The sequence below is a fragment of the Aptenodytes forsteri genome, unplaced genomic scaffold (genome assembly GCF_000699145.1).
Source record: "Aptenodytes forsteri isolate BGI_AS27 unplaced genomic scaffold, ASM69914v1 Scaffold54, whole genome shotgun sequence".
Lineage (NCBI taxonomy): Eukaryota > Metazoa > Chordata > Aves > Sphenisciformes > Spheniscidae > Aptenodytes > Aptenodytes forsteri.
The window spans coordinates 14,956,011-14,977,682 of NW_008796044.1; the positions used below are offsets into that span (position 1 = coordinate 14,956,011).

General features: G+C 39.9%; 1 protein-coding gene across 1 annotated transcript in view; it reads right to left on the minus strand.

Moving 5' to 3' along the window:
• SPOCK1 (SPARC/osteonectin, cwcv and kazal like domains proteoglycan 1) overlaps positions 1–21,672 on the minus strand; it is a 334,606-nt gene that overhangs the window by 126,297 nt on the left and 186,637 nt on the right. Inside the window, exon 4 of the mRNA XM_009285903.1 lies at positions 7,214–7,328. Within this exon, the coding sequence (XP_009284178.1) occupies positions 7,214–7,328 (115 nt within the window). The remainder of the gene's footprint in view (positions 1–7,213; positions 7,329–21,672) is intronic.

A 21,672-nucleotide genomic window follows, 5' to 3' on the forward strand; every position in this document is an offset into this window, starting at 1 on the left:
AGACAACATCCACAGCCTTTCCCTCATCCACTGAGCGGGTCACCTTGTAATAGAAGGAGATCAGGTTAGTCTAAGCAGGACCTGCCTTTCATAAACCCATGCTGACTGGGCCTGATCACCTGGTTATCCTGTACGTGCCATGTACAGGACACATATTTCGATAGGAGATATCTCCGCTCTGCCTGACCATACTTTAGCATGTCTACATTTTTCTGTTAAAGTCTGAAAATGCATGGAAATGCCACAATGCATGGTGCAAAACTTGGGCACTTTTTGCTTTGAGTCAGGAACCCTATTTGAATTCAGCTTTAAAGATGATTGCAGTACTTAAAGTCAAAGACCTTTCCTTCTACATGTTGGCTAATGTTCAGAGGTCTTTTACCTCTGAGTTTTGAATTAAACCGAAGTCAACAGCGTATCCAGAGCTTGGGAAAGCCAGAAAAAAGCCGAAAAGGTACATGAAGTCTTGTCTATTGAGGGGAGATACCACAGCCAGCTTCCTCCAGAAAATAATACACTGGAGAATTTTTGTGCAGAAACTCCTGGCAGCAAGTAGGTCACTCTCATGTTTCAGAACAGAACTAGCTCATCTTCACTGGCGAAAGCTAGTCCCTCCACAGACTCTCCCTACGGTCTCTTTAGTTAAAAGCGATTTACCTTAGGCAGAGCTGAAACTGAGAAATGGACCACTTGGAGAATGAGACCTACAGTTTACAGATTATCCTGTTCAGTAGAGTAATATCTGCTTTTAAAACCAGTGAGTGCTGTTCCAATATTTAAGCATCCTTGGACTGAATCCTGGGCTGTTAAAGATGGAGACTGTCTTGGAGGAAAAGCTATTGACCTTTGGGAGTTCATGCTCAGATGGTAATTTTCATAATCAAAATTTTAAAAATAACTGTAATGGGGAATAAAGGATAGTGCCAGGCTCTTATGCTGTTCTCCCTTAATATTCAGCGGTCCCCTTGAGCACTTGTAGATTGATGGCACATAATACCATGCGCTCTCTGTCTTATTAAAAGGCAACTTAGCCCACATAAGAAAAACAAACATGCCTGATTTCCACGTGTCCATTACTTGTCTGCTGCAAACCCCAAAGCTTTTGCACTGTAGCAGAGGCATGCCTTTGTTGTCAGGCAGTCCAGAGATGAAATACTTTTAAAAGCTTTCAAGTTTTCCCTAAGGACTTGCACACATCACTTGCACACCACTTGCACATCGCATTATGTGATGTACTTGGCTGTGACCTCAAAGGCCCCTCTCTCTTTGATTTTCCTGGATTCTCATTTATTTTTCTGGACAAACAGCATGAGCTACAGTTAAACTGTGCAATGTACCGTGAGTGATTAGATATTAGAAAGAATAATAGTCTTTACAGAGTAATGCACTATAGTCTACAAAGTACAAAAAAATGTCATTTACTCCATCCTGTTCATGTCTAGAACTTTCATTCATAGTTCTCCCAGATTCTGTCAGAGGTACCCTTGGGAATAATAAGACTAAATTTTGGCAATTTCCCCCGTACAATGTATTTGTTTGAAAAAAACCTAATGCAATCTGTTGGGTTTTGTGAGTGTGTGTTTAATCAAATATTTCAACGCTCTTTCTTCTGAAGCAAAAATCTGTGCCAGTAGATTAGAGAAATCAATGCTCAGCATTAGAGGTGGATAAAATGCTTTGCATGAAAACATTCTTTTTTTCAGGGAAAATCAGATTTAGTGACTCCAAAAGAGTTTGCAGAGAGATGTAAATATTGTTGTATTGTTACTTGGGAAAAAAAATCCCACAAATTTGAAATAGCTTTATTTTTTCCTAAAACAATGGTCAAAAGTTTTTATTTTTGCTCTGAACTGGGCAGTTTTCTTCCCTTAATTCTGAAAATGTTAATCAACAAAAGAATTCATTTGGTGCCCATAAACAAATCCACAGTAAAATGTAACTCATAACTGTGAATTCATCCCAGAACTTCCAAAAAACTCTGGGGATGTGGAAAATAACTTTGATATTTATGTTTTCTGCATCTAGTGCATACATTAACAATTTAAGCTTCTTAATGATTTTCTTATAGAGCTCTATTATCCTAAATTATTGAGTGGAGTCCCACATCTCACCATTAAGGTTATGGAGCCCCGTTACTCTAGGAAGGCCTCAGTGTCCCAGAACATGTTTTTTGGCATGCTGCCTACCCAAGATGGATGAACAAACTGTGCTCTGCTGCAGCACCACTGAAAATAACTGCATTTTTCCTCAGCTAAGATTAAATAATAACTGAAAGAACAGTATTTTTACAGCAGATTTTCCAAATTTTCTGCATAATTCTGCCTGTCTTGCATCTGCCAGCTTACAAAAAAGCATCAAGACTTCAATGAAATGGGATAGAATTCACCCTGTTAGGGAGTCATATCCCTTCCTTCTTCATTTTCAGCACAAACTGAAAGAAAAGTAGGGATTTGCAGAGGAGTTACCTTCTGAAGTAATAAAAGCTTACTAGAAAAACTAGTTGGATAGCCTCCATGGAGAAAGACCAAAAAATGAATAAACTACACAGTGGTCTTGCCCTATTATTGTCTGGGTTCTCCCATCTTGCTGCTTGCGGTGGCCCTTTCAAGAAAATACAAGTAAAACACATACAACTAGCACTGATAAACAAACCAACAGGAAGCTGAACAATGTTATTTTGTAAAGTTCCCTTTGGGATCTGCTTTTTTCCCTGAATTGTACTTAATACACAAATGAACAACAATTATTTTCTGAATCGGCATGAAAATGAGCAAGAGAATAGAAAGGCTAATCGGGGAACAAACTGATGTTATTAGTAGTTCCGAAGAGAATTAATCATCTCCCAGGTTTGCTTCTGTTACAACACCTCATATAGATTGCTCACGTATTCAGGCTTTGATAAACATTACCACATAAATCACGCAGAATTAAACATCACGAGCTTAGGAACAAGCCCTCCCTCACATCGGTCAGGCCACTGAAAATGTGGGAGTCAGATTTTAGGCATGGGAAGATATTACCCCCAAAGGAGGGCTTGGTGTTCTGCCAACCCTCATTAGCTTTTAGCAGCACTGGCAGAGCATGAAAGCAAGCCAGAGGAAACAGAGACACGCACGAGTCAGAGAGGAGAGCAAAGCAACAGTGTTAGGGTTTGTAGGCCCTATGTTTAGTGCATTTTAAAAGGTAACTGTTGACCTAATACATGGACATTGAGGAATAGCGCTGTTTAAAATCCTTGCTTATGTGCACAACTTTTCAGTAAATCCCTAAAAATGCATTTGCTGTGGTCAGATTTTTCTGTAATGCTCCCGAGCCGTTCTGGAAAGCAGGTGGGTCACTGACATTCTTGCAATTATTAATTTCCTTCATTCGTGAATTCCCTTTTGGACACTATTTAAAGCACACAAATAGCATGTAGCAGTGGTACGAAAACGCTCAATTTCACATATGGGGATGTTTTACTGGGCTTGTTTTCAACAGGGTCCTTCCTAACCAGAAATGGTGTATCAGCTGCAGGATTTGTAAAGAAAGAGAGGGAGATTTGTCTGCTCGTTGTGGATAAGTGTATTGCCAACACTGCCATGTTGATCAGACCAAACCTTTGATACGTAATTTAGAACAACTGATGTTTTATCGGGAAACTTGTCCAGATCTTAAAAAAGAAAAATCGTGAGGAACTCAGTGGTGGCCTCTTTTGTCAGCAGCAGTAGCCTCAAAAGCACTGAAGAAATACTGAGTACATAGCTGGATTTCTAAGTCACAGCAGAGAAGCAGAGACGTTGCATGATTACCTTCGTGAGTGACATACACTGCAGCGATGAACTAATTAGTGATCGCCAGTTAAATGGACTGAACAAAGCTGTAAACCTTGGACATGTTAATATGGCCATTATTTTTTCATCAATCCTCTTTTCTCATTCTGTTCCTTTCAAAAAAGCCCAAGAGTGACATCCTTCCTTCCCATCAGCTGCACTAACACTGGCAGAGACAAATGGCGTGAAGTTTTACAGGAATGCAAATGTATGAGAAATCTTTGAGAGATATTAACTACTGCATTTCATGCAAAACTGAACTAATAAAGACTCTTCCTCATAGATCATGTGCAAATTGAAAGGGGTTTTAATCCACACAAAAGATTTCATAAGGCTCTATCATTAGAGTCCAAGGACTATTAAGCAAATAAGAAGGTACCTTCAAATTTATCTTTTACACACTCTTCAATCGCTGCTCAGTCTTGCCTTTTCTCTTAATGCCCTGTCCAATTTGTACTGTAAACGCCTTAGAGATGCGCTGACAAAACGCTATTATCTGTCTGAAATACCTCTCAGACATCTCCCTTATCTTCAAGACCCAGGGCTGCTCACCAGGCGACTGTGGAAGGGAGAGAAGGAGGAAGAGGGAAGGAGGAGGCTGCACAGGAGAGGCCAGGCTGCCAGGGTGCCCCTGGGGCACGGAACTTCTAGCAGGCTCCTTTGGCACCCTGGCGGAACCCACAACCAAACCTACCAGCACCGTGAGCTGCTCTCCCACAGACCTACCCCATGTGCCCTGCCAGCTGGGTCAGGGGATCCCACATCCAGCAGGTCCACCGTAGGCAGGATCAAAACCACAGCACTGTTTGTGAAGTACGTGACAGCCGTGCTGCCAGATGTGAGAGTCTTACTCTAAAGGCAGGAGGCTTGCCCTGCCTGGAAGACTTACAGGATGAGTTAGCCATCACGGAGCCAGGGTCTGAGTAAATGTAAAATAACAAGTTTCCATTTAACTCAATTTTATACACTGTTACTGTATTCCTGCAGTGGTTTAAAAAGTTTGCATTCCAGCACAAAGGAAATGAAACAGCAACAGCATTGCATTGTCACTGGTGATTTCAAAGTTAGCTACGCTACGCCTGGAAAAATAGAGTTTCCTTGTGCTGCAACACTTCAGCAGGCCAGTTAATCAGGTGATGCAAATCGGCAGAGCTCTGTCTGGAAGCCTCAGCAGTAATGCAAGATGTTGCTCTCCTGATGAGTTTTTGCTGAGCCTACATGCTTTGTAAAGCCACTACAGCAAGTTGATAATGATGCATGAAATGGAAAATCCTTCTGAGCACACCCAAAAGCACTGTGGATGTGCAACGCAATCGTAATGGTGCTGTGTTATTTGATGGTTCTTACTACACATGCGCCCACACTAATGTATTCAGGCTTTCACTGGTTTTAAATAGGTGCAACTCCACTACTTGTAATGCATTTACTCCTGACTAACACAGCCTTAAATATGACTGGAGTCAGACATACAGCAGTATTCAGGTCAGGCACAGAAAAAAGAACAGAATGTTGCAGGACTAAAGATGAAAATCTTTAGTGGTGTCACTCCACTGATTCAAATCAGCAGATGATTTGGCCTAGTTACTTTCCTCATTGACATGTCTACCCTCGGAGGCAAGGGTAGCCAGATATTTTGAGAATAAAAACACTTTGGGGACGTATGTCCCACTATCACACATCAGCAGTAGTTCTTTCAGCATTACAAAACTTGCTGGAAATTGTTTGGAGAATTTTCAAAGTAAGTTTTCAATACTTTTCTATTCATCTCCATAGTCACAGCGCTACTCAAAGGTTAGCCGAAATAGCTGCAGGCAGTGGAGGAAACAGAGAGAGATCACATGAAACGCAGCCTGGTTTCTGGAAAAAAGGGATATTCAGCTCCTCCTCTACATCATTACTCTGTACCATTTTGACCACTTTTGGGACATTAAATACTGGAAATAGCTCAGAAAGCATTTGGCTCAAGATCTATGTCTATATATCATAAAGACTACTATATAATGCAAGCGCTTTAGATCCATCCTAACTAGAAAATGTAAGCTACATAACGCCAAAAATGTCATTAGAATGTAAACACTGCACATACCCATACTCGTAACATCCTTCCAGGGTTCATTCCATATTGAAAACCAAAGATTAAACATACTGCCTCACGCACATTACACCATTAACTTTGTATTATAAATCAAAGACAATTTTTTTACTGGATTAGCTTCCTCAGCCAGGTAGCAGCGAGATAAGATGAGATGTACTACAGGTACATGGGAATCAGATCATCCTGAATTTAATTTGGCTTAAACAGCTGTGGAACTAAAATCTCAGCTGACAATGACATTTAGGGATCCGAGTTGTTACTGGCAAATTTTTGCTTCCCTACTAAGTAGGGAAAGAAATTGGAGACCAGTCCCCAGATTTATCACTCAAATGTAATGAAAGCAACACAACGTATTTTTCTTAAAGTACAGACCAACCATTCAGAGTTGCCCATTACAGCAGTACAGGTTTTATTCGACATCTGTTGCCAAGTGGAGGGGCTTATTTCTTCAAGTTTTATTCTGGGTCTTGACTCAGAGACACTCTGGAGGTACTCAAGACCAGTTTCCTTACTGGTTCTACTTGTTCTGCTTCCAAAATAGGGCGATGTTAGTTTGTTTTCTCTAAATTTGTTTATAAATGTCTTCATTCTTGATTGTTTGTAGCATATTTCAACCTACGCTCAGTAGGCCTTCCTTTGTTCATTCCTATCTTCTCTCAGTGAAGTTCTGTGGTCTAATTTGAATATCTTGGCCAAAGCTTTTAACATATTAGCTATTTCATTTGTTCTTAATTCAGTCATTCAGCGATCACATCTGGAGCTTTCTGTAATTATGTGACTCCCCGGGGAGATGCTCTACAACGTTCCACCAACATTTTTCAGTTCTTTACCAAATTTAAGCAGAGGTTTGATATATTTTAAAAAAAAATCTTTATTAATCTTTTTTTAATTGCTGCTAATTAAGTTTTAAAAAAAAATCTTTATTAATCTCTTTTGAATTGCTGCTAATTAAGTTACTGGAACTGTAGATGTCTCTGACACAGTGTTTTCATTTCATATGACAGGTTTTCAAATTTTAAAATATGCATAGTTACTACTCTCTGGGAGGAGAAAACCAGAACTGGGAGAGCATTCTGCACTCCACACTACGTGGGTACCATGTTCCAGTTCATCTTTCTGGAATAGCCTCAGTTATAAATGATAAGACTTCTGTTTGGTTTTGGGAAAAAAATGCAAATTAAACTTTAAAGGAATGTTTTAAAATTATGGTTTTTAATGTTCATTTTGGAGTTTTCTCATTTTAATTCTCATCATACCGGATGTCTATGAAGACACAAAAACCTCAGACAACATACAGTTTCCTTACCTGTGTACCAGCTGCTTGCGGCTTACACAAATAGCAGTTTCATAGTCATGAGTGACACACACTTTATGTGGGCTGCACTTCACCTTCAAACATGGATCTTTGGATGGATCAAGGGCTATAAAAAACCAAACATATCAAAAAAGAAAGTGAGAAATGCATAAAAAGTTATCTCTTCGTTGACAGATGACAACTGGTTAGAATGAACACTCCCACATCTGAGCGAGTAAATACTTTGCCACTTTACAGTATGTGCCATTGTTTTCAGACTGCATGTTAAATAGAGATGTTTAAGTAGAAAGATAGATGGAGACCTTAAAGACTCTGATTATTGAACAGTGATCTGAGTCTAGCTTGGCATTCACATTAATATTAGACATGATACTTTTGCATCAAGTCCTGGTATAATAATCTGTATCATGCCATTCATTTCATAGAAAAGTTATGGTGGAATAAAATACACTCACAAGTAACAAAATGACTAGTATTTTAGAAGCTACCTAGTAACTGACATTGCAGAGTGCTAATAAAATTAATCTCACGGATACTGTATAACAGGCATATTATTTTGTAGAAATTATTTTTAATTTTTACAGATAAGCATCTCCTGTACTTGAAATGCTTGAGCAGAAGAGCAGTAATAACAATAGAATAATCCTGGGCTTTTGTACAACAATTTACATCACCAGCAGTGCTGTCGGAAGTGGGATTAGAGAGCATGATGAGTTGCTATCTCAGAGCAAATATACCCAAGCTGTTGTCCCTGCTGATGCTCCTCAGGAAAGGTTCTTCCTCTAAAGTCAGTCCTTACACTCTTTATTCTCCTTCTGACACTATCCGATGTTCCCCCTCTTGGTGGTAGCATCCCTGCTTTGGTCTGAGGCTTTGGTTCCCTGAGGAGCGATCACTGCTGCTTTGTCCTTTTCTCCAGTAGCCTAACAGGAGCCTAGGAGAACCTGGGGACAGACAGGGACACATTGCCCAGAAATGTATCTTCAGTACTTCAGCCAGCCCCAGGATGAATAATACAGCGGGCAATCTTTATCTCAACAGTTCTTAAGCTGCTAGAGAAAAGGACATGGTGGCAGTACAGGGAGTTTCTCTCCCTCTAATGCGTTGGATGATTTGAGGTACTACAGCTAGTCAGGAGTCTGGAAAATGTGGTGGTTAAACATTGGAAGAGGCTGCCCAGGGAAGTGGTGGAGTCCCCATCCCTGGAGGTATTTAAAAGACGTGTAGATGAGGCACTTAGGGACATGGTTTAGTGGGCATGGTGGTGTTGGGTTGACGGTTGGACTTGATGATCTTAGAGGTCTTTTCCAACCTCAATGATTCTATGATTCTATGTGCAAAAGTGACATGCAGTCCTGCACTGGAAAATGCAGGGTACTAGGGTTTACCCTCAGATACCCTCTTTACAGTTTTGATTAGTAAAGATCCCATTAACGTTCCTCCTGAACATATCCATGTACCAATCCTCTGGTTAAAATCTGCCACTCTAACAGCTGTACTGCAAGGCAGCTCAACAGTGGACTTGAAGAAGTGAATAATGCTGTACCCTAATGACGATGCAAACGGACTTAAAGGACTGCAGACAGAAAGTAATTACCAAAATTGGCATTTAGCCAGGCCACAAGGATTAACACACATGCGCATGCACCGCACCCCCCCCCACTTATCTGAAAAGGGTACTAGGAGACTGAAATGGCACAGCGACACACTCCCGATATTCTAACAGGAGGCTCCTGCAAAGATCCCCATTTCGCTTGCGATGAACCGTTCTCCTCAGATGCAACAAACACATTCAGAAAGGAGCAGTGAGAGTCTGAGAAGCTCCTTCATTTGTTCCTCTATACGCAAAAATGTCTCCTAATACTAAATGAAGAAATGAGCACTTGGCATATTACACTAGGTTTTACTAGAATGGCACATACTTTTCCCCTCTCCTCAAATAAATGAAGATATTAAGTATGTATCAGATGCTTGATGTGGTAAAATCAGGATTTAGTTTGGGATCATCCTGTTTAGCACCCAAAGGGAGCAAGAGGGTCTGAACTTAGGGGAGGCATGAGCTGCTCCTTCACAGAGGCAAGAACACGCTGGTGCATTAGGCACTGGAGCAGACACTGGGGCAGCCTCCTGGTCCCTACAGAAGCTCAGCAGAGGCAGACAGTATTTGTTGTCCTGCCAGTGTGCAAGCCTGCCTGCTCCTGCCAAGTTTCTACAGACTGCTTCCTTAAATGAGTGGTGATTTGGTAATCTCTGAAATAAAAAAAAGAGGAGCGACGCAGTGCTGTGCTGGGTACCACTCCAATGAGAGCACTGATCCCACCTGGGAAAATCTCTTATAAATACTTTTCTGCAATCAAGTCCCATTCGAAAGGCTATCTATCTAAATTCATACTCTTACAAAAGGATGCTTCTAAAGATCGGCAATAAGACATATCTGCCAGGATGAATTACAAATATTCAAAAAATGGGTATGTGAATACTTCAGAAGAAGGGAAGTCACAGCCATACAGAGAAATTTCACCTTTGTTTTAGAAGTGATTTTTAGATAAGCTTTTTTTTCGACATTATTTTGCCATGGATTTGACTTTCTGTTCCTCTTCAGTGTGCCCTCAAATCACATTTTACCTCTCCCCTTCCTCCCCACATAATGGAACGCTCTAGGAAATGGGCAACTCTTAGTTTCATTTTTGGGACTATATAAAGCTCTTATTGCACGTTATGATAACTGAGTTTCCCCTTCTACTGAACAATCAGAGAAACTTCTGAAGGATCTATTTGAAATACAAGAAGTTTCCGTTTTCTGTGTACCAAATTTCTTTATACGACAGCAAATGTACTTCCAACAAGCAGAGGATTCTTCTGTTTTCCTGCAGTGCTGAAGTGCTGCAGCTGTTCTGTGTTGGTTTAAACAGCCATAGCTACAAGCTCTTACCACATTTACACCCATTACACATTTGTGATGGGCAATTGAGCTTCACTAGTGCATATGTATTTAGTGGAATGCCTTTGGTGCAAGACGGGGAAATCGTAAAAACAAAACAAGTGTTAAAAGCTTTTTCTTTTAAAGCCATTAAAACTGATAGAAAAGGTGAAGTGAGCAAGGAAGGAGAAAAGACTGTTTCCTGCCCCATAAACAACAAGGCATCAATACCCAATGACATGCCGTTAGGAAAATATATAGGCAGTGTTTGAGGGGCCAGGGTCTGTCCCACTGAGAAGAACAAAGGCTGAAAAGGCTCTTCAGGGGTGTTTTGCTGTTGTCTTTCGGTGTCTTTTCTAAGTCAGACTAGCTGACTGAGTACTTAAGTAGCCCATCCCCTGCTCTCTACATTCCCAGAACTGCGGCGGGTGAGATATACGTTCTTAATCCTCTTACTTCGCTCTCACTGGAGACTGCGTTGAAGACTGAGGCAGATATTTCACAAGGGTTGAAATGGCAAGCCACAATTTCCTTACCTATGTGTCTACCTCGATATTCTTAAACTGCAGAACTGACTGAGATACCCTCCTTCTGCAAAGCCTTTAATACGTAAGTGCCACTTGGAGCGTGAAGGGTCACCAGATTATAGGTTCAGTGGGCTGATATAATTCAAAGGTCATATCCACGCAAAAAAATTTAATGACCAGAACTTTTGCTGGCTTGCAGCTGGCCTTGCTCTTTTACTGGAGCACGCGCACATTCTCTGCTTTTGCTGGTGACACATCCTCGATGCAAAATGCTGCATCAACAGAAACCGTTGTGCAAATTGGCTAGGAGCCCAGGGCTAATAGCTGCCAACACTGCTGGGCTGCTGGAGAGCACTCTCTGGCCTTGTGCTCATAGTCTTCTATCAGCCAGAGCCTGCGTAAATGGGGATGTGGGTTTAGCCTTGGAAGTCTGGTTTCATACTCAAGGTATGAGTTTGGCATCAATAAGAGAATCAAGATTTAGGCTCACATGGTCTAGTGACATCATGCACAGTTTCAATATTTAGCATTTTTTCATAGTAAGATTTACTCTAACTGAAGAATTATATCCACTTCAGGAACTCCTTAGGTCTTCTAAGGCAATAAAAATGCATGCATTTCTGAAGTATGTATATTCTGAAATAGCATCACACAATACATTATTGTTAAAAGAAACACAACTTTGACATATTTTGCAATTGAAAAATTGTCTCTTGAAAATGAAAAATATTGTTGAATGGTCATCAGTTTGAAGCACAGGAATGGGAAAAGATGTGGTTGGAAATCCCGGTCACTATTTCCTTTTAAATCAAGCCTCAACTTCTCTCTGCCTCAGTGTCTTGCTTCTAAAATCTGAAAAGAATAATAATGCCGGCAATAATAATAAACAAAGCTTTTCCCCACCTGTGTGTTGGAGGAATTAGTTCATTCATGGTGGAAAAGCTCATGAAGATCCTTAAATGGAACACACTATAGAAGCATCATTTATTATTCATTACAAATAGCCCTTACATACAGTTCAACACAGTAGAAGTTTATTAAATACAAGCAGAACTGTGGGAATTGTCAGAAGACATAAAAACCCCCACAATCTGGATTATTATTCATAGAGTTTTTTTCCGCTTATGCAGAATGCATGATCCATATGAACGTAAAAGGACAAAATAGGGATTTATATGTCTGCAAAGTTCCTCAACATGTTAAAGTTTGGAAGGTTGTTCTACTGCTAAGCATACAAGCCCTAAGGAGAGCTCATAATAAGAAACAATTTCTGAAATATGCTAATCAAAGATCATGCTTTGTTAATCAGATTTCTACAGGACTAGGAGCAGATGCTCATCATCTGCAGAAGAAAAGACCCTTGAGAATAAGATGAAACATAACAACCATATTTGTCATCACAGTTCTTTTTGTCCTAAAGCAACGAGTATGAAATCTTCGAAAATGAAGAGCCAAAAGTACAAATAAATAAATTAAAGTGGGAAGAGGAGTAAGAAAAAAATGGAAGTTTTTTATTGTAAAGATGTTATTTTATCAGCTTGAAAGGAAAACTACAGGCATCCCTTTTCTATGTTAAAGAGTCTGCACGTAGTTACTCAGGTCTGTCTGCCCAGTAATAGCAAAAATACCTTAAGCCTGGCTGTAATATGTGAACATTTTTCCAGTTTTTCTTTAGACTGAGAGTGAAGCTGATAAGGTTAGTTATTCTGACCTGACAGCAGCTGAGGACTGGTCCAAAATTTTGAGGGGATGTGTGTCCCGCCAGAATTGGAATTAAAGATTTCACATGAACATAAATCCTTTGATGAAAACCCAGTTCAGTCACCCTGCCTATCTTTTTGTGAGTCCAGACTCCATAGTTTCCTCTCCTGAGCTTTTCCCATGTTGTTGAAATCCCTGCGCAGTTGGTCTCCAAGGGAAGTATCCAACCCAGGAGACAGTGGCTGAAATACAGGGAAATTTAGTACTGCACATCTCTCAGGATAAACATTTTCAGAAGTTTTTTATCCTGGGAAAATTTAGAATTTCTGGCTTTTTATCTTGGCTCCAAAGTCTTACTCTTCCTCACTTAACACCTAGATGTTTCTGCCGCTGACATTTGTTTCCTGGCCAGCCATCCTGGTACCCTCAGCTCTGAAGTCTCTTCCTGTCTGGAAGAGCACAAGTGAGGAAGCGTTTAGCTGGGCTAAAGTTTCTGCTTCGTTGACCACAACATTTTTGTAGGGAAGTTGTACTCTCTTGGTCTGCTAGCTCTATAGGTCAGCTGATTGCACTGCAAAGGGGAAAGGCTTTCACTTACACGCAGTGACCCAAAACCTGTGCCAGGCCCATTTACACAAAATGCAGGTGCAGGATCAGAATTCCTGTCGTTAAGAGACAAAGGACTTGCATTCCTTTTTTTTAGTGAAGCTTTTATTATGCATAGTAACCTAAGTTCCCTATTAAAACTATAAATCTTCTGTGGTTACCTCATAGAGATACCAGAATAATCGGTAAATGATAAACACCAGGGATTGCATCAGACCATTAACAACCTCCTAACGGTATGTTGGCATCTCTTTCCAATACCAAAAGGATTGCAAACACCAGTTGCATCCCAAATGCCTTTCCCTCCCAGCTCCACAAAGCAGACCAGAGAACGTTTGCTTATGAACTGTACACACTTCCCTCTCCCCTCCTCGTACCATCCACCAGAGGCTGTGAGTTTGCAATATAAATCAGTGTTGGACAAAGACCTAACAACAGCGTTTAAGATACTTTTCTATTACATTTCATGTTTTTATATATTCCCGCCATAAAAGAAGACATGACTTGGCGGAAACTCCTTAGTTCAGACAATGGCAGTACAGGGAGAAGTTGCTCTGTAAGACGGTAGCTCTACATGCTGCAGCTGTGGGTCATTGTGTTAATCACAAGAGTAAATTTATTTTTCACACATTTGACTTTAAAAGGGTGATAAATAAATACTTTCAATGTCTTGCAGCAATGGCTGGGTAATCCTGCAGAAACTGTACAACTAGTTCACAGCAAGATTTATGAGCTTGATTTTGTTTTTATGACCATTCATTTGGGGGAAGAGAGTAGTTTCAAACTCATAGATGTTTAGTGGAGCTGAAACAAACTACACAATCAAAAAGAAATGGCATTATGTAAATATTGGGTTTTTTGTTTTCAGAATTGCCTGACAATAAGTACTATGATCACTCAATGACAAAAATACTTCTGCATAATGAAATGTCAAGAGCAGTTGCTTTTATGTAATCCCCTTGGAACTGTTCTGACTATATGAGAAAAGAAGAACATCTGTTGAGAAAGGTACGATGAACTGGAAAATGGGACCTGCTGTCTTCGATGCAGAGATCCTAGTGCATATTTTAAGACAAAAAAGATTGATAATCAAACAAAGCCTCTCAATTAAATTATGCATGACATTATAGGTGTGCGTTTCAATATTATTATGCATCACTCGATTCCCGCAATACCCCACAAGCAAGGCCCGGAAGGAAAGCACAGCTCCTGGCTGTACAAGCCAGCAGCCGGGGCGCGGGAGTGAGAAAGCTGTGAAGGCAAGCTGGTCTGGGCGGAAGGCTGACTCCTCACCCGGCTTCCTCCCCACTCAGCATGGAGCTCAAATGGCAGCTAATGTCAAACTTCAGATCTAAGAGGCAAGGTTTCAAATCAGCACCTTGTCTCCACTTACAGCATGGTGACAGCCAAAGAGAAAGTATGATCAAAGCAGCTACGTAGTGACTCGGAGGAATTTTACTACATACTTCCATGAAAACCGTTGTAGAGCAAACGTGTAAGAAGCCATGCAGCCAGCTGAAACATGTATTAATAAAAATATCTACAAACTTTGCCCTTGATTTTTGCTAGGAAAAGGGCATGTTTTCAACACATGGTGGCTAACACGTGATGACTAAAAGCAGTTTTGGTTTCAACGTTTCAGTTGTTTGAAGTAAACCATAGACTTCTCCCCAGAATTAGAGCTTCTGCTCAGCTTTAAAGTAGATGATAAATCTATGCTTTTTTTTCCTTAATGTGAACGTGGCCATACATATTGACTTAAAGAGCACTCAGGTGAATGTTGCTCTGCTTTTCTGTGAAAACATGACAGTTTTCAATGCTCCAGCGGTAAACTCGAACCAAGCCATGTGCTGAGGTCAGACTGTCAGTGGGGCTTAATCCAAGTGCAATGGGACTACCCCATCGCCCTTGTATGAACAAGATACCCAAGTAAGCCTGTGATGGACTCCCAGGCTTTTGGAGCCATTCAGAAGGTTTCTGCCTATACCCTTTCCCCAGATTTTCTTATTTGACAGGTTGGTAAGTGGCCACAATGAGTGGCTAAGACTATGCTGTTTCTTGGAGCCGAGTGTAACATTTCTTCTCAGAGCTGGTATTGTTAATAATTCTGGTTTTAAAAAGTGTTATTTAATAACACATTACACCACCCCCCACCCCCCAGTATCAATTGCAAATAATTACCAATGTTTTTTATTCTGTTTCTGCAAATCTTGGCATAAATCATTCTGCTTCATTAGGGAGAAAATTGGTGTTAGCCCTCCCCCAAGTCTAGGGGAGAACATGTCTTCGATTAACAAGCTCAGATATTTAAGTCTCTCTCTGTCGCATGCTGTCTGCATAATGACTCAGAGCAATTTGCATGCAGAAATCAATTCAGCTGAAAATGAATTACTGTAGGCCTGAATGTTTCAAACATGTATGTGAATTATTTTCAGTAAATGGAATTCCTCAAGGCAGTTAAACAGTAACATCTCAAACTGTCAGCATTTATTCCATCACTGCGTAGTATTTTTGCGTAGTTTTGTTTTGGAGCACTCTAACATTTGAGTGGCTGAAGACGTTGGCATAGTTCACAGAAACATCTCTTTTAATTTTTACAGGCACTTTCAAAAATAATTTCTTATAACTAACATATAATTGCTTTTGACGTTGCTGAGGGCCATCCAAGGCAAAAGATGCTTCAAAGGACTCTACAGATTTCCTTTCCAAAGCAAAGGATAAGAACCCGAGTATTTAAATGAATTTCCTTGACAAATACACAGAAATCCGATGCAGTGAAAATAAGTGAAGAAAAGAAGAACAAGATAGGACTGTAAGTTAGGAAATGTGCTTCCATTGGTGGATGTGACAATCAGTCACAACCATCAGTGTAGGTATTTGGCTAGCAACTAGAGAGACACGTACAAGACCAAAGTTGATTTGCTAAAAAGCCATAAAATAGAAGCTCCTGGTTTGATTGCTGACAATGAATCGTTATGATTTATATCTCAATATACTGCAAATGTATCTCAAATACTTCCCTACACTGAGGCAGGTTTTAAATATTTCATATACTTAGGTATGTTTAGCTAATACATTTATCTTTTTAACACTTCCTTTTGAATCTGAAAAAACAAACATCCACTGGAAAAAAGAAGCTGTCAAATACAGCTACGTACTTGCTTTGTTTTTCAGCCAGCACCAGGTGCACTTTTCACAAACAACTCTCCTGCCTGCAAGGGAAAGCGTCAACCAACACGCAAGTACAGAGCACTCGCATCGGTTCAGTGAAGTATGATCCGGCATCAGTGCCATAATGCCTCTCTAAATTCCAAGCACTTCCACTATCTGGTAATTTGTGCTTGTATGTGTCATACCCGAGGGTGTGTTTCTGCACATCCTGGTAAGCTGAAGGCAAAACAGACCTAAAAAACCCGCAGACAGAAGGACATTGGTCAGTTGTTCCATTCAATTATTAATTCCAGGGAGTAGTGAGGGTACCAAAATAACCCCATTCTCAGGGCCTCACAGTGCTTTGGCATACGTTTAATGACAGCAGCTCCACGGTTTTTGTCTTGGAGTCCCAAAAACCCCTGGGGTGATCCAGCTTCAAGCTTCCTGGGATGGAAGTAGAGCACTTCAAAAGATGGCTCTAATCTTTAGTTGGTGGGAAAGCGAAAACGAAGAAACCTCTGCCTCTGCCCTCCAGGGAGGACACAGTTCTGCAGTATCTGTCTTAACAGATCCTCAGCACAGGAGCAGAGCTAAAACCATGACGGTTTCCTTCGGTCAGCCTCAGCTCTGTGCTTGCTTTTCCTAGCAAGGTACCCTAAAAGGTACCCTATAATAACGCAGTCAAGCGTCTCTAACCCCAGGCATCCCGCTACTCACTCCAGAGGATCTCCACCCTACCAGCTTTTCCCGGCTCTGCCAAAGCAGGCATGGCTCTTGCTGCGGGAGAGCTATTACTGCCCCTTTGGTGCCTGCAAGCCCAGCCATACCTCTTCTGGAACGAAATACGCTCCCTCAGACTTTCAAGCTCAGTTTTCTACCAAATGAATGTGAGAAAAAGAGAGAGAAAGCACTTGGATCTCCACACTGGCAGAACTGGCTATCTGATAACACCTTGTGAAATGATTTTAAGTCAGATTTCGGTTTTGTAAGAAGCTGAGGCTGCATTTTCCATATCTGTGATTGAACCGGGGTGCTGTGATACCGGCTGATTCCCTTAAATCTCCAGATCCTAGTACCAGAACAGAACTTTGTTTTTCTCTCCAAAAGCCAGTAAGGTTTTGTTCTCATCGCTGCTGGGGAAATACTGAAAACATAAACTACAAAGATTTTAAAAAATCAAAGCCATACAAAAGACTCCAAATCATTATAAAAAGAAAAAAGTAAGTATATTTAAGATAACTTTGAGATTTCTGAATGCTTGGACTTGACAATCCTCTAGCCATTTTGAAATGACGAATATGATTTTTCCTGTGAACTGACCTAGACTGTTTCGGCTTTCTGTTACAGCGGAGTGAATTATCATTTGTTTAGTGGGATTTCACTTAATACAAATTATTTTACTCCAAGGCCAGTGAAAACAAAACAGATTATACCTTCTTCAGAAAATAATATTTTAAATTATTCAGGCATAATTAAAGATACTCCTTTCCCATTTTAGATGAATACAAACATATATTTTGATTTGCTTGGCGAGAAGTTGCATCATATGTCCTGAAACCCTTCTGTAATACTTCTGAGGCTGCTGTAATTTATACTTTAACTGAAGCAATAATATAATGGGAAAAAAATTACTGCAATTTAATTAAGACAGCTAGCTTGTGAGAAACTGAACCCTTTTCTAACTTTGATGAAGAACTATAATGAAGTCTAATACTGTGAACCATGAGTAGAAAAAAATAAAATTGAAACAAATATAAGTGGATATAGAACCCCTCTGTATTTTTCATAAAGAAAAATCCCTTACCAATCAAATTTTATCATTCTTCATTAGATATTTTATGTCATTAAAGCTCATTTGAAAACAGGAATGAAAACCTTTTAATGCTCATATTTTAGAGGTAATGCAGAAGCAAAAGTGCATCACTGCTATTGCCGATTCCATCAGCAAATAGTAAGAAATGAGGACCAAACTACTGTTTTTACGAATCAGTATTTCGGTATGCATAATTACAGTTCTTTTCTAACAGAGCATTGTAGACAGCTAGGCAAGCAATAGAAATTCTGGATATGAATTCTCTGAAAGGCTGACGAGTTTGCTCTATTTGTCGACAGTCTGAATGTCAATGTTGTTACAGTTACAGCAATTCCCAGCCAGGCACTCTGCGTAGCTCTACATACTCGTATTTAAATGTTAAACTAGGTAAGACATTCAGCCCTGGAAATGAGAAAACCTCTACTTTTTCCATTATGTTCCTTTGCTTATTTGATAGGACAAATGAAACAGAATTTGGCTCCAAACATTATCAGCTCTTGAGTATAAAATATAGGAGCTCATTTTATGCTTAATTAATAAGGTACAATATGGATAGCATTCTTTGAAACAGTATGCCATGGAAGAACTACCAACTTTAACACTTGTTCTTAGCATCTTAAGCGCATGGGCAGTGGCTGTCCTAGTCAATAGGGCAAGAAGGAAAGGATGCCCCATCCCTGGAAACATTCCAGGTCAGGTTGGACGGGGCTCTGAGCGACCTGCTCTAGTTGAAGATGTCCCTGCCCACGGCAGGGGGGTTGGACTAGATGACCTTTAGAGGTCCCTTCCGACCCAAACTATTCTATGATTCTATGACACCCTTATGTTGCTGTCGTTGCCTTTTTTGTCACTTTGGATAGATGGAGTTAGTCGCTCTATGCCTCCCTCTCTTTTTCAGTATTTAAAATGGGGATAGTAACACCTACCTGTCTAGAAATCACCCTGGGACTCTTGGAAGGCATCACAGAACACAAGCAAAGGGCCCCTGTGAATGACTTGTAATTTCATGATTTCAAAACAGCTAGATTCTGCAGAGCTAAGAGTCATCTCATGTTCATTTATGGTAGTCTGATTGTCTCCATGGAAACATGGGCAAAACACTTTATTTCCTACATCAACAGAGGAAGATTTGTTTCCATATTACATTAGTTTTAGTGTGCACTGAGCAAAACAAACACAAAAATAAAAGACTTTTCAAAGACTGATTTCATTATGAAAAGATAGTGGTTTCAGTCCTATCGCGTGGAAACAGTCCCTGTCAACCTGATACCGCAGAGGAAAACCTTGCAAGATGGGCAGCGTTCTGCAGAACACCTCTGGATTAGGGATGAAATAGAAAAATCACGGATTTGTAAGTTTATAGGTAAAGAATTTATTGTCAGGAGAAACCACTAGAATTTTAAAGTTAGAGATTTTAGCCATGAGACATGACAAAATGACATGACCCTACAGAATGAGCGCTGCTTCTACTACGCATGGTTTGTACATGATCTAGAAATCTGTACAACACAAAACACATCAAAAGTGTAAATTGGCTGGGGGCTGGCTAGCCTAATAGATTGTAGCTTAATGTAATTTTCATTGCTTTTGAGAGGAATTACCTAAGCAGGAAAAGATGAAGCTCCTCTATGGATAATCAATTAGTCATATAATTGATATCTGGAAGAGGCTTAAATGGGAAATAAATGAAAGGACAAACACCTGTCCTGGCTGGTTCTAACGTACAGTAAATATAAATACAGCAAAGAGAATTCCTTCTTCTAGCGTGAGTTTAGCAGAAACAAGTGCTGTGAAAAATCAGTGAATATCTAATACCGTTCCTCACTCCACAGTGCAAGAGAGAATCTCTAATGTGAAACAAATAAAGATGAAAATTCATAAACTACAAAATAATTTTGTAAAAATTAACTCCACTCTGCTGGAATTGACCAGTAATTGCTGGAAATGTGCCAAAGGCAGAAATTTTGAGACTGGGAGTTTCTGAACAGTAGGAGATGGGCGACTTTTCTGCACAGAATGAAATGAAAGAATAAAATAAGCAGCTGACCTCAGAAGTGGAAAAAGCAGACTGTCAAATGGGCTGGAAGACAGAAAGTGGTCACAAGGAATTAGCATTGTAATTTAGAAGTGTCTAGTGATATAATAGCAAGGAAAATATGAAATTATGGGCTGTGTACAGCCCTGCAGAACAATACATGTAGAAGGAAAAAACCCCAACAAGGGGTTCTTTCTACAGGGTCTTTTCTTGCTACGCTTTAGTTGCTACAGATCAACTTTTAATTCACACAGCCTACAGTTCCCTCTCTTGGTTTTGAGACCTCAAAATTAATTTTCAACAACGAAAGATCACCTTTACAGAGCTGCTGCTAAATGCTCTGTAAACACTTTGCAGTTGGCTTTTTATAGTTCTCTGGCAAATGCATAACAGGCTAAAATTCTAGTCTCATTAATGCATTCCATGGCATCTCGACATGTCTTTTGATAAGTGATTGATTATAATTTTTAAACACAAAAATAATGTTTAGAAGGCTTAAATGGATTCACAGTTTAATTAAAATGCTTTATGTTTCTCAAAAAATTATACATTGATGAAGATATCATCTGACAGAGGATAAATGCTATTTCTCTTGCCAATACTTAGCTAAAATAATTCCAGAAAAAAGATCCTTTATGAAGAATTAAAGTTTGAACAGTTCCTTGTGGATACGTGAGTAACTGCCTGGAATAACTATTATGTTGTTTTGTCTTTTTCCCACAGAGAAAGAGCGGAGGCTGCCTCAGGCAATACAACAGCAAATTCTGTAACTTTGCACTCAGCATGGTAGCTAAAATCCACTTTTACAACAGAGGAACAACTGTTCATAAGAGAATTGCTTCATTTCTGGAACAACTAGGCAAGAAGTGCCTTGAAAAAGAGTCAGCTTCCTGAGTTATGAAGTAATGCTGAATTATTCAGGGTTCCTGATGTACATGGTACTTTTTGTTAGAACAAAGATAAAACATAGAGTTCTAATAAAAAGGAACCATGTCTATCAGTAATGCTGAATAATTCAAATTGGGCTTTACTCCCTTTCAGGGAATATATATTATACTTCCAGAGTCAACTTGTCTGATCTATCTCTAGACATATCTGGAGGCATTGCCCCAAATTTGAGACAAGAATAACGTGAAGAGCAAGAAACAGTGTTACAGTGGTTTGGAGACAGGAGATGGGAAAGAGGGAAGACACTAGCAGGAACTACTACTATACTTCTAAGTTAATTAGCTTCATTCAGTTTTGATCTGAAAAGTTGTAAATGTTACCTGTAACTGCTATCCCCTCCTAGACTACGCCGTTCCCAGTGAATATGGAAAACCCAGGGGGATAAGCAGTGGATCTCAGATTGGAGGGAATACCAAATAATGCCAGATGCTTTTCCAAGTTCAAGCAAGATCCTTGTTGAAAAATGACAGTCAGAAGATAGAAACAGTATAACTGTGACCTTAGTTTTAAGGATAAAAAATCATTTCCATTTATATAAATGTGCTGTGATGTTAAGGGAACAGAAATTGTATTTCAGCATGATTTATCCATCCCACTGCTTATTCTGCGGAATATATTTCTATTTGCTTTTAATCAGTAAATTGACATTTTAATAAGGGTGCATCACTACAAAGAGGTCTTCTCTACTGCAAGAAGAGGGCGGAGCAAGCTGTACAGTAAGACGGACTGACAATGAGGGAGTACCCC